Genomic DNA, 12,853 nt, shown 5'->3' with positions numbered 1-12,853 from the left:
ACAGGTACAGTGCACCTCCCCTTTAACACATATCTGCAGCTCTATGCTAGAGAACAGGTACAGTGCACCTCCCCTTTAACACATACCTGCAGCTCTATGCTAGAGAACAGGTACAGTGCACCTCCCCTTTAACACATACCTGCAGCTCTATGCCAGAGAGAACAGGTACAGTGCACCTACCCTTTAACACATATCTGCAGCTCTATGCTAGAGAGAACAGGTACAGTGCACCTCCCCTTTAACACATATCTGCAGCTCTATGCTAGAGAGAACAGGTACAGTGCACCTCCCCTTTAACACATATCTGCAGCTCTATGCTAGAGAGAACAGGTACAGTGCACCTCCCCTTTAACACATATCTGCAGCTCTATGCTAGAGAGAACAGGTACAGTGCACCTCCCCTTTAACACATAATAATGAAAACTATGGAAATATATGTAACAGAAGGTTCCATGAACGTATTCATTCTTTAATAATTAACTCTTCGAGGGGGAATAGACAAATGATTAACTTTAGCTTTAAATAATTCACGCAATTAACTTTGATTTAGGTTAAATGAAAGCATTAATTTAGTCAACAGTGTATTCATATGAATTTATCTTCCCTCTGATGCTATCAACGGTGTGTGTGTGTATTTTGTGTGGTTGGTGGGCTGACGTGTGTGTGTTGTGTGTGTGTGTGTGTGTGTGTGTGTGTGTGTACTTCTTCTCAGGGCTCATCAGGAGTGCATAGAGGAGAGCTTCCTGCCCACCATCCGGACGCTGACCCAGGCCCCAGCAACCTCTCCACTGGCCGAGGTGGACACGTCCAACGTAGCCGAGCTCCTCATCGAGCTGACCCGCTCCAGCGTCCTCATCCGGCCAAACAAGGATGTGGCCCTGCAGGTCAGCCATCAGGACTGCCCACAGTCCACCGCACTCAGCAGCAGACCCTTGGCCATGTCCATGATTTGGTTTAGTCTGGATGCAATATATATTTATATTTTTAAAGATTAATTTTTGGGCTTTTTGGCCTTTAATCGATAGTTCAAGGATAGAGCAGGACAGGAAATGAGAGGGAGAAGAAGTGAGGAGTGGACAGGAGAAATGATATGAGGAGAGATTCGAACCTGTGTCCTCCATGGGCATCAAGCCCGAATGTGGTCGGGCTACTGGTTGCGCCACAGGCCCCCCGCAATATTCTTTTAACTAAGTGTTCAAACACAGGTCTGTCAACAGTCAGCATTTATTTGACTTAATTAGGTCCATTTTGAGAGGATAACCTTGTCTGGCGAAGTTGTTCAAGCATTGTTTGTCTTGTTCAATCTACAAGAATTTCAATCATTTGGATATTTCAGTTGCATAACCATTGCATGGCTGCACCTCAGTAGCTCATACAATTTCGTAGTCCTGAAAAATTCAACCCATAGATTGCATTTTGCCTGCACTTTTTTAAAAGAGTATGCTGTAATGTCCATTTCTGTTTGTTCTCTCTCTTGCCCTTGGGTCTTCCTTCATGTTCTTTCCACACACTCTCCATCTCAGGGTCTGCCAGTTCATGATAGCCTGGCCGTGCGTCTGTGTAATGAGATCCTGAGGGACCCCAAGGCACCAGAGGTCCGCCTCTACACCAAGAGCCTGAGCTGCCTGGAGTTGAGCACGGAGGACAGCCCACTCAGGAAAGACCTGCTGCTGCTCCTGCAGGAGATCCAACAGGTCAGCATCATGAGAGCAAAACAAGGACAAACCAGCACTTACCTGGCAAAAGAGAATGTGTAGCATCATTTTAAAAACTAAATGAGCAGTTTATTTTGTAACAGCTCTGACCACATTTAAGAGACTGTCCATCCATCCATCAATCCATCCATCAATGTTGTATTTGTGCTTTGGCCATCAAATAGAATGTGACATTCTTCTTAGGTTTTCGAAACAAGAATCTTTTAAACGTCCTGCTGTTGATTAATCCCTGAAGAGAATATGGCATCAGCACTTTATTGATCAGTCAGCTAACTCCGATAACAAAAGAAGGGATTAGTTTATCTGAAACTGAACATGAATATGCAATTTGCATATAAAAGCACTATATATTTTGATTCCATGTATGGTTTATTAATAATCACATTTTCAAGATGTTCATTTCCACCAATGGTAAATAAACTTGACACTAAGCCAATAGTCATTTCGCCTTAATTTAAAAACTAAATGAGCAGTTAAATGTAACGCATTAAGAGACCGTCCATCCATCCATGTTGTCTTTGTGCTTTGGTCATCCTCAGGAGGTGAAGGATAAGGTCTGCCTACGGGCGCTGGAGAAGATCACCAGTCGACTGAAGTGTGACCAGCAGAAGAACCCAGAAACCCATGACACCACGCTGCAGGCACTAGATGAGAACGCGGGGGGTCAGTGCGCTTCGGCAGCCTCTGCATGTAATCACGTTGAAGCATTATTTGTTCAGAACTTGTTTGTAGAAACTATTGCATTACTGCGTATGTTGAACACTACATTTCTTTTGCCGTGCAGATGTTGAAGATGTTAACGTCAAGAGGCCCAGGAGAGGTTTGGGATTTATTTTTTGTGTCCATTGATTCATCATTTGGCTGCTGATGTGATTTATTCACTCTGATTGATTAACCTCACTCTCTTTTCGCAGTGGCTCAAAAGAAAACTGCCGTTGCCAAGGCCAGGAAAGGCAGTAAAGCACGGGAGTCTTCAGAGGAAAGGTGGGTTTTGGGGCTACTTGCATCAGCGACAGTGGTACAGGAGGTATAGAAGTCGATTAAGTAATCAGAAGGTTGCTAGTTTGATTCCCTGTCGAAGCGTCCTTGAGCAAGACACTGAACCCCTAATTGCTCCTGATGTGCAGTGTGTCATCAGTGTAAAAATGTATATAAATCCTTGAAAGTCGCTTTGGATAAAAGTCTGGTCTGCTAAATGACGAAATGTAAATGTAAATCAAAGTAAGTATTCATGCAAGCCTTGCTGGCCTTGGCTGTTTGTTCCCTTGTCTGAGTGTTCATGTCAGGTGCTGTGTTTGGTCATGTGTTCAGACTTGAGCCTTTTGGATCTTTTTTTGTTCCTCCGCAGTGACGGGGAAAATATCCCCAGCACGCCTGTGGTTCAGAGACCAAGCCGTCGGGCTAAGGCGGCCGCTGCAGACAAGACTAAGCAAGACTTGGCCACCCTCTTGGACCAAGAAGCCAATGGGTCATAGATTCTGGCATAGTTATATTGTCTGTGAGGTTTGACAAATCGGGTTTCAATTTATCTTAAACTTCTTTCCCCTTCGTGGCCTTTCCTGAACGGATTTGGTTCATACCCCATTGGCAGAATTGTCCTATCACATGATTTTATTGTTTCAATGCTTTTGGGGAGGAAGAATTGCCCTACTTTTAAGAACTAAGAAAATTATAATAAAAGAACATGCCTTCTATAAGTAATTCTTAGAACTTGTACACTTTCACAATATTTCACACAAATTATTCATATACAAGCACTGTACTGAACGTCAAAGTTCTGAAGTATGTTGATAAGGTGAATAAAAAAACATTCAACACACTTTTCAAAAGAATGTTTTATTATCCTATTTTTTTCAGATCATTTCATGGTCAGTATAAAAACACTTATGTAGAAAATACAAGTCTGAAGCTATATACACCATATAGCACCAAGGCATCCAACTTCCACAGCCGAATGCTAACCATACCCCAAGCGTGAACTGGCTAAATAATGTGTAACCGTAACTATGCACAGATTGACAGTAGATTCAGAGCGTGCGCCCTGATGGATCAGCTCAGTGTGGATAGTGGAGGCATTTTAGGGCGCCTCATTGTAACAGACCCTGGGCACAAGGAACCTGTTCATGTACTCGGGAACACATTTACACTGTCATACAGTGGAGTCCAGAAACTTAAAGAAGATGGCAACATGTAAAGAATGAACAATAAAGTGGCTTTACTTAGGAACATTTGACAGAAAACAATATTCAATGCATCCCTTTAAAAGCATTACTGGCAAAATTCAGTGTAACACCAGAGGTAAAACAACCTCAGAAATTTACATCAGACACTGTTTTTTTTTAGAATATGAAGCCAACAAATCATGGAAATGTAAGTCATGGAAAACAACAAAACAAAAGGATTGGGAAAATTGACAATGTTGTATTAATACATTTGACTTGATATATTAAATGAACATTTGTACACCTTGACGCTACCTAGTCCTGCATCAAAACACCCACAAGCTTGACGGCGGTCAGACCTTTACAACTTACTGCACATGAACAGTTGTAGTGTAGTTACAATTAACTGTACGACAGACTTGCCCCCTTCCTTATTAATGCTTACAGAGCACCTTTGAGACAGTGACTAAGGAGCACCATTGAGGATGAAAAAAGACTAGGTAGACTAGGCAGGTGTCTCAAACTCAGCCCCGGGGGGCCAATGCAGGCCCCCCAAGCGATTATATCCGATTATAAGTTCAATTGATTTGAATGGGCCACCCCAACGTTAACCGTAAAATCCGGCCCCCCAATGACCAGACTCTCTCATCGGACCCCGGGTAATTTGAGTTTGAGACCCCTGAGGTAGACAATTATGACCGCAACGTGGTTTCTCAGAATACAGCACCATAGGGAAAAAAAGTTGTACGCGGTGTATCTTGCCATATTTCTACCAAATGTGTTGCAGTTAACACAGGGTCTGAAGGATGCCGGGTGAAAACTTTACAGTGGATTTAATCCAGAGGTTGGCAACTCTTACAGCAACAAGGAGGTACATACATTTTTTTAATTTTTTTTTTTAAATCTAAACATAAAGCTTTATATTCAAGAACATCGGATTGGAATTCCAAGTCTTAAGTATGGGTTTTTTATAATTACATTAAATCAACTATTGTTTTTGAAACTTTAAGGTAATATAATTGCTCTGTGAACATATCCCATGCTACAATAGTTATGGTTTGACCACAACCAAAAGGCTACATTGTTGGTGACTGGACACCAACGTTCTTTAGGGACACCTGCACACATAAATTAATGCTCTGTGGCAGCCTTCACTAACAGTTTGTTAATAGTCAGAATAGATCCTTAAACAATATTAAGCCTTGCACTGTTTAGAGAGAGCTTTGAGATTGAACATATTTCATAATTTCCAATCTGGTTGGCATGTTGTGTTTGTAAGACTGAGGGACAAGCTCCTGTTCACTCCCAGCACAATGAGACTTGAGCAGAGCTCATTTACATTCATTTGCTACTTTCACTGTGTGCGATGAAATACAAGTCTAAGTCGACTTGAATTTTCCTTCTTCCGTCTACTAGAGAGAGGGTTGCTACTTGTAAAGTTAAGACGAAACATACATACACCTAAAATACAATGAGGAAAGGGAACAAAGAGGAAAAAGTCATTTAAAAAAAACAAAGGAATGGGTCAACGACACTTATAAATAGTGCAAACACGATATAGTTTAACTTAAAAGTTATGCTACATTTTGCTTTCTGAGGTTCTGTGTCCTGCGGCTCGCTGGCGCGTGAGGACTACTGAAGGCACCTGGTTCACAGCCATGGGGATTTCCTCTCATTTGGCACGGCCTGCAAGAACAAACAAGTCACGTCACACTCCTGGTCCGAGAAGCCGCACATATGTTGGTGGTTGTAATTAATCCCTGTGTGAACATTCACATTTTCAAGCAAACTTTAATAATCCAAGAGCCGGCCGTAATGCCAAAATGAGCTTAGCGAAACAATTCATGATTTTTCCTCATTGTCGATGGGGGACCTGCCACGGAAAGTTTAGAAACCATTGTAGTAAGTAGTAAAGAATACCAATTACAGTTACTTATGCAACCAACCAATTATAGAATCTGTTTAAAACACTTCTAAACTACAAATCCTCTTTCCATTTAGAGCGATTACCATGTATGAGTATTTTAGAAAAGTAGTTACCCAGCACAAAGTCACCCCACTTGGCTGCGGATAATCCTCTGTTGCTTCTGGATTGTCGTGCTGCTTTAGCAGGTGGTGACGCACTCGCGCCGAGACTTCTGTGTTTGCCTCTCCTCACTCCTCTGGTTGACACCTGCAGCTCTTTTTGGAACGAGCGTGACTTCCACTTCCTGGAAAGGCCTCTAGCCCTCCTCACCCCTTTGGCTGTTCCCGCCTTCACCATCTCCTTGTGCTCAGCCGTTGTGCTGTACCTAGAGGGCAAGCCGCCATTGCAGGGCTCCACTGTGCAAATATTACATTCTTCAGCAGTCAGTTCGTTGTCTGGGGAATTGATCTTTTTCAGGAACACCCTGCACTCCTTCAGTGATTCAGGACTCCATGCCTTGGAGCTGATCCTCTCTTCCTTGGTGAGGGTTCCGGGGGGGGTTGTTATTTCATCAGTCGCAAGGGGGGTAAAGAAAGTGTCTAATGTCTGTGGAGGCACAGGTCCCTGGTCAATTGTTGGCTGGGGGATATTTGAAACACAGGACACTTCACTCTCTGTGACCGAATCAGATGGTGTCTTACTGTGACATCTCCATCTAGTCTTCGTAGTAAATTTTGACCTTACTCTGTGCAGGGTAGCTCTGTATTTCCCCCATGTTGTTTCTCCAGGTTCTACACATTCATTTTGAGTGCCAATAGCTGTTTTTCCCAGGAGTCTTTGTAGAGAGAGGCGCTTTGCTTGTAGTCTATTGAACATAATGTCCTGTGCTTGCTGGTGCATCTTGGGACTCTTTGGGACAATTTTTGCAAATTTCTTCACATGCTTTCGCAGTCGTTCTGCCTGTGGACTTGGAATAACGTTGGTTCTGTTAGAGACCCTCATTGGATAGTGCATGATTTCATAAGGATTTCTAGCACTTGCGGCTGAATTTTTAACAATTGCCAATGGCTTAGTCTCTGTTGTCTGCATGAACCAAGCACACAGTTTGTCCATGTCATAGTGACTCTCAAATAGAGTCTTGACAGCCGATTCAGGTATTTTCTTGGATCCATTAGCCCTAGAAGATATTCTTGGTTTGAGATCACCATTGTTAGTTTCTGTTACGCCCGAGACCCAAGTGCTGGACATGAGCTTGATTCTTCTCTCCAATTCTTCATTTAAAGTTTTGGGTGATGCTGATGTCGGCCACCATTTTAAAGACTCATTGGCTGTAAATATCGAGTCCACCGAAATGGCAGAAAACTGACACAAGTCTTGCATGTTGGTAACCGTTTTCACGTCACGGTTTATTGAAAGTGCATCCTTTGTGATTCCTTTAACATTCTCATGCTTCTTAGTCTCACTGTTAGCTTTGTTGAGGAGGACCTTGCGAGACCTACGCAACAACGCATTGCTGTGACTGAAGGATCTTGAGGTGGCAACTGAGTGTAGCAAGTAGATGGAAGGTTTTCTTTCTCTGACAGAGTGCCTCACTGCCAACCCTGGTGCCCTTACCTCGGTACTTTCTTGACCAGAGACAGCAATGGTCTCTTTAGATTCTTCACCCTTGTCTGTGTTGATTTTCTTTGGCTCTTTGGGAGTGGTGTACTCGGAGAGAAGAAACCTTCTTCTTGGGGGGGAATCTTTCATCTCTCGATTCATGTGGATCTTCCGTTGTCTTGGTGAAACTGTGGTAACGGTTACAGAAATACCTGAAATTTTCACCTTTGGTGGCCTCCCTGGCTTTCGAATAGCCAAGGTGCCATTCTGCTTTTGACATTTTATGTGACTGCTTGAATGGGGCATGCATCTTCTTTCCTTCACTGGTCTGACAAAATTTAAATCTTCCATCTGCTCTTTGGGCATATCAGTAAGAGAATCAGCATCCATGCCATTGTTCTCCACACCATCCATAAACATAGTCTTTGTGGAGTCATCACTGGGTTTTCCAAAACATAGGCCTTCAGTCAAATGCTTTGTCTGCACATGACTCTCAGACACCAATCTTCTACTCCGGCGAGATCTCCCATAGACAACCGTTATTTTGAGGTTTTTACTGGAACCGTCCTCCTCATCACAAGAAGTGCCAGAGGTTTTGTCCTTCATTGGTTTTTCCTTATCTGTAGTAATAATTCCACCAGGGTCTAGTGTTTTATGTTTAGGTGGTCTACCAATGGGTCTTTTAGCTGGCTTTTGGATTTGAGGCCCTAACTTTTTGGGGCGACCAGGTCGTCTCTTCACGGGGGTTACTTCCCTATTGAGGGCCTCAGTGTTTGACATGGTAGACAGAGTAGCTATATCAGAAGCCAGACCACATTTTGGGGATGTATTTGTATCTCTTTCAGTTTCAAGAGGCTTTGGTGATGAGCTTTGAGAGACCATATCCTGGGTGTTCTCAGTGACTACATCAGCCCCGCCCCATGATGATGCCTCACAGGGATCGAATACCTCTCCTTTTGAGCGATCCACTGTAGCAGATTTGAGGGTATATCGTACCCCTTCCTCCCCAATCACTGGAGTCACAAACATCAGTTTTATGGGACTTGTATAATGGATTCCTGAGGTAAACTTCTGGGTCTCAGTATTCCTTTCACCCGTGTTCATGGCTAAGTTGTCATCTGTAGATGAATCTTTTTCTGGACTTTTTTTCTGGACTGTCAAAGGCTGTTTTTCTGGACTTCTGTTAAAGCCTGTTTTACATTTTCTTGAGGGTCTAGTCAGGTGTAAACTGGCATCTTCTTCCGTTTCTGGAGTCTGTGTGGGACAGCTATGTTTTTTTTCTTTCTGTTCTGAGGGATATTGCAGTTGATTGCATGGGCGAGCCGTCGAGGTCAATTCATTGCCCATGGAATCATGGTCTGAAGAAAGTTTATCTTTTAGTTGAACTTCAGTGGCCGATTTTGGAGAGAACTTCTGGTCTGTCATTTGACTTGAAATGTTGATGGTCTCTGCAGGGGAGATAATGTTTTGGGGATCTGTAGGTGTTCTGCGTATGAAAATGTTCTCTGAAAAACATGCTGCAAAGTACATCTGTCTGGGCTCTGTGACATATGAGGAGAAACGCTGAGGAGGAACAATATTTCGTCTTGATCTAGTAGTTTCAGCAGTGTCAACCATGGGGGGACATTTAAACTTATCTCTGTTCTTTGTTTGTTTTGTGCCTGTTTTTTCTATACGAAACTCCATTTCGCTGGGAGGGGATTCTTCTTCATAATTGTTACTCTCCGTTACATGCTCACAAATATCTGGGTCTGGTTTCAGTGGAACATGATTGTTGTGGGGATTTTCCTGCATCTGCTCGTCTGTTTCCTTTGGTACTTCAACCTCTAAACCGAGAGGGAAGAGTATTTCCGAGTGTAAGAGGGGTGCTGGGTCAGACTGGGTGTTCTGAGGTTTCTTTTTCTGCATGCCAAGTCTTCTCTTACAGACAGGCGGGGTAAGTCTAGCAATATCCATTTTGATCTGTAAATTCTGTCGGCGTACAGATGGTTGATCTGGAGAAATGGACATGGCCGCCAGAGACTCCTGCCTTCTGCGTGAACGGGTCTGAGGAGATCTGCTACTGTTACTCTCATGCTGCTGAAGAAGCTCGTCCAGGTCGTAATCATTTTCATTACTGCTGTGTAACACCGTTGTTATGATCTCTTTTAAGTGGACATCATCTTTGGACCCAGGACTCTGGCTGCTTGATGGGATCAGATTTTCCTCTTCTTGTGGTGTGATGGACTTGAGCTTTTCTGAGATTATGTCCATCAGGTCTCCAAAAGGCTTCTCTACCTCACCTATCAGGTCCACCTGAAGCGGTTTGCTGTCGTCCGTGCATCCATCTGCCTGGTCAGTTTTAACTGAGAGCGAGAAATCATTAGTCTCTTCCTCTAGAAAGGGGGGCTGAATGCAAAGAAGCTTGCACTCCAAAGCTTGGTTTAGAGAGTGGCTTTCAGACATTTTCAAATCAGTTTCCAGGGGCATCGGTGAAAGTGGAGGAGGAGATGGACTGCGACTTCCTTCGTGGGTGTTGAAGGACGCTGGCTGATGTTTTGTTTGTGTGGCTATGCTTCCCATGGTCTTGATGTGTGTGAAGCAGGGATGATCTCTGCAAGCATGGTCAGTGCATGGCAGTGTCTCATGGTGGCTTTGACACACTGCAGAGGAAGCACAGACCTTTTTGATGCAGCTGAGTGCGACACTTGGGCAGGCTAGGCCGTGAAGGTTACTGAGGCAGACGCAGACGGAAGTGACAGGACACGCTGTCAGTTGGCCGGACCGGAGACAGCAGGCACTACCACCTCCCCCCTCACACGCCTTCCTCCCATTAGGGCAACACACAGGCTCCGAGGAGGAGGGACTCCGTCGGTAGGAATCCCTCGTGCCCAATGACACCGTGTAGTCTTCATGTGCAAACTTCAGGATGCGGTGGAGAAGTCTTTTGTGGAAGGAACACAAAGAGGACAGCACCATTTCCAAGACCGTGTTTCTGTCTTCAGATTTGATCCAAGATGTGTCCATGTCCTCTACTTCTCGGACCATAACCTCGTGAGTCTTCAGGGAGCTATATAGATAAGAGCAAGATACACCGTTACACATTTATATGAGTTATGAACTTTACAAAGTAAAACAAGAAAAAGGTTTTACACAAACATTACATCTTTGTAATTATAATTGAGTTATTTGTTGGAAAATAAATAATTAATAAACAAACCATCTTTAAAAGAACAAAACCATTGAGAAATGGTCCTCTAAATAACCTTACCAAAATGCCAAACAAAAGATTACCAGGACTACAAAAATGTAGCATAATAGGCTGTTGTTATGGAAACGAACACAGTATAGTAAAGGACTTTTACTTAGACATCATTCAAATGTTCATCTTGTGGGAATGGCAACAGCTGTTTGACAGTTATCTAGAAACATAGCTAGTTATGCTGTGCTATACTCAACACGTAGGAGGAACAGTACATAGGATTTACTTATCCACAACGAAGTTCACCTGTTGGTATTACAAAAGGACCACAAGTAAGACTGAATCAAATGTTATGAATATCTCAGCCTTCACATAAAATGAAAAAAAAGAAAAACAGCCTGTGTAACGGTGATCTGTTTCGTTGCCCGACATCCTACCTGCGTTTCTGCCGTTCTTATTCTATGCCTATCAATCTGTTTTGCTATCCTTGTTGATTTATTTGATCCGAACAGGTGTTGTTCAATTTCATATATTAATTTTAAAAGAGGTCCAATTTCAAGTAATCCATTCTTCTACACTAGCTGCTACCTCATCTTCAATCCAAAAGTAATGTTAAATCTCCATGGCAACAGCTCTTGAGGGTTTGGGAAATAATCGGCCTCCTTCATTATTTCACAGCAAAATAAATAATGTTCATTACATTTCATAGATCTTTTACCAGACTTTATGTAAAAAGGGCCACGCACACCTTGCGTAAAATTATTTAAAAAATTGAAGCCAGATCTATTTCAGAATCTTCAGTGTAGCCATTCTCATTGTTTACAACGGATTAGAACGCTGCTAGTTTCTGCACCATGTCCAAAGGGCAGAATTTCCGCCCTTGGTGAAGCGGAAGGGAGAAAGTTGTGGGAGACGACAATGATTTGTCAAATTTGCGGGAAAGTTGCGATGATGTGTTAAAATTGCAAAGTCGGGCTTAATTTGCGGTGAATTGTTGAATATGCGTGAATTGGTGCGATCGCAACAACACAATCCTGGGTCTGAATAATGATCTCTCTACAAATGCAAATATATATACAAACAACAAATAATTAAATAGTCTAAATACATACTTATTGTGCAATAAAGGAGACAGTCGGATTAATCCTTTTTTGTATTTTTTTTTTTGTCTTTTATTGACAAGTTGCAGAAGGCAGAGGATAAAGATTGTTGCAACGCTCAACTCAAAATCAACAATGTATCTTAGATGGGATATCCACTGACTTCAAATTTACAAACTGATCAATCATCTACAAAACAGGGAATAGGGGACTGTTAACATAAGGTAAATCATGTCGATTTTGCGAGCAACACATCCTAAAAACTTCAAAGTAAATTTCAATCTTACAAAAACATTTACCACTAAAACATTAACCAATTTAGCAAAAAGAGCTCAGTAGGATAAGAATAAATAGAAAACATTTGCTTTATTAATGGAGTGTCTAAAGAGAGGTAATATGTGATCGGACTGGGTTTAGTGTTGGAAAGAGTACAGTCAAGAACACCATCAAACTTTACAAACTTTTTCCTGATTAGCCCTGAATTGGAAATATTAAAAACAATCAAGAGAATGAAAGACACTCATGAAGTAATCATTTGCCACGTCACACTAAATGATTTTGGTTGACAGACATAAATTATTGTCAGGGAGTTTTTAAGTGACTCTTTTTAGAGCTCACCATCTTATAAAGCAAGGGCCATTTGTTTCAAATATTTAAATAATGGAAGGGCTTTGGGGGCAAATCATGGGGATATAAAGTTATTCTTAGGGAAACATTTAAAAATCAGCTATGCATGCAATTGCAGTAAAACACGTCACGTTTTTGATGTGCAAGAGCATCAAAGTGCTTCCATACAAGTTACCGTAATGGAAAAAAGTTTCACAGATTCTGACCACGATAAATTAATAAATAATCAACACACTTACAACACAAAACATTTAGATATACCAATTACAGAACATAAATAATTTAGTCATTATAGTGCAATTGACGTATGCATAAATAACTGATTAACAATAAGTAGTCTTTTTTTTTTTTTATACCTGCATCAGTAAAATAAAGTCAAACCAGAGGGAATAAAGGCTGTCAACAGTATTTGAGGACTATTTCCAAAACAAAAAACCTGAACAAACTAAACAAAACAAAGACAGAGGTTGTGTCGGTACATTTAACTCGTTTCTCCAAGAAGCAATACAGAGTTACTCATACAATGTAGAGTAATCCATTTGCTGATAGCTCCCACAAAGTTG

The 12,853-nt window shown here is 42.0% G+C and overlaps 1 protein-coding gene across 1 annotated transcript in view; it reads left to right on the top strand.

The window, feature by feature from the left end:
- Nucleotides 1-3,190, top strand: part of ncapg (non-SMC condensin I complex, subunit G) — a gene marked incomplete at both ends in the record, with an annotated part of 15,940 nt that extends 12,750 nt beyond the window's left edge. Inside the window, 7 exons of the mRNA XM_080859393.1 lie at nt 1-4; nt 713-884; nt 1,524-1,694; nt 2,255-2,378; nt 2,500-2,535; nt 2,630-2,699; nt 3,064-3,190. The exon at nt 1-4 is cut by the window's left edge and continues 178 nt beyond it. Coding sequence (XP_080715519.1) covers nt 1-4; nt 713-884; nt 1,524-1,694; nt 2,255-2,378; nt 2,500-2,535; nt 2,630-2,699; nt 3,064-3,190 — 704 coding nt within the window. The remainder of the gene's footprint in view (nt 5-712; nt 885-1,523; nt 1,695-2,254; nt 2,379-2,499; nt 2,536-2,629; nt 2,700-3,063) is intronic.
- Nucleotides 3,191-12,853: the final 9,663 nt, after the last annotated feature.

This window comes from Sprattus sprattus (assembly GCF_963457725.1).
Source record: "Sprattus sprattus genome assembly, chromosome: 20".
Lineage (NCBI taxonomy): Eukaryota > Metazoa > Chordata > Actinopteri > Clupeiformes > Clupeidae > Sprattus > Sprattus sprattus.
The sequence above is the reverse complement of the archived record's forward strand: the minus strand, read 5'-3'. Positions and strand labels throughout refer to the sequence as shown.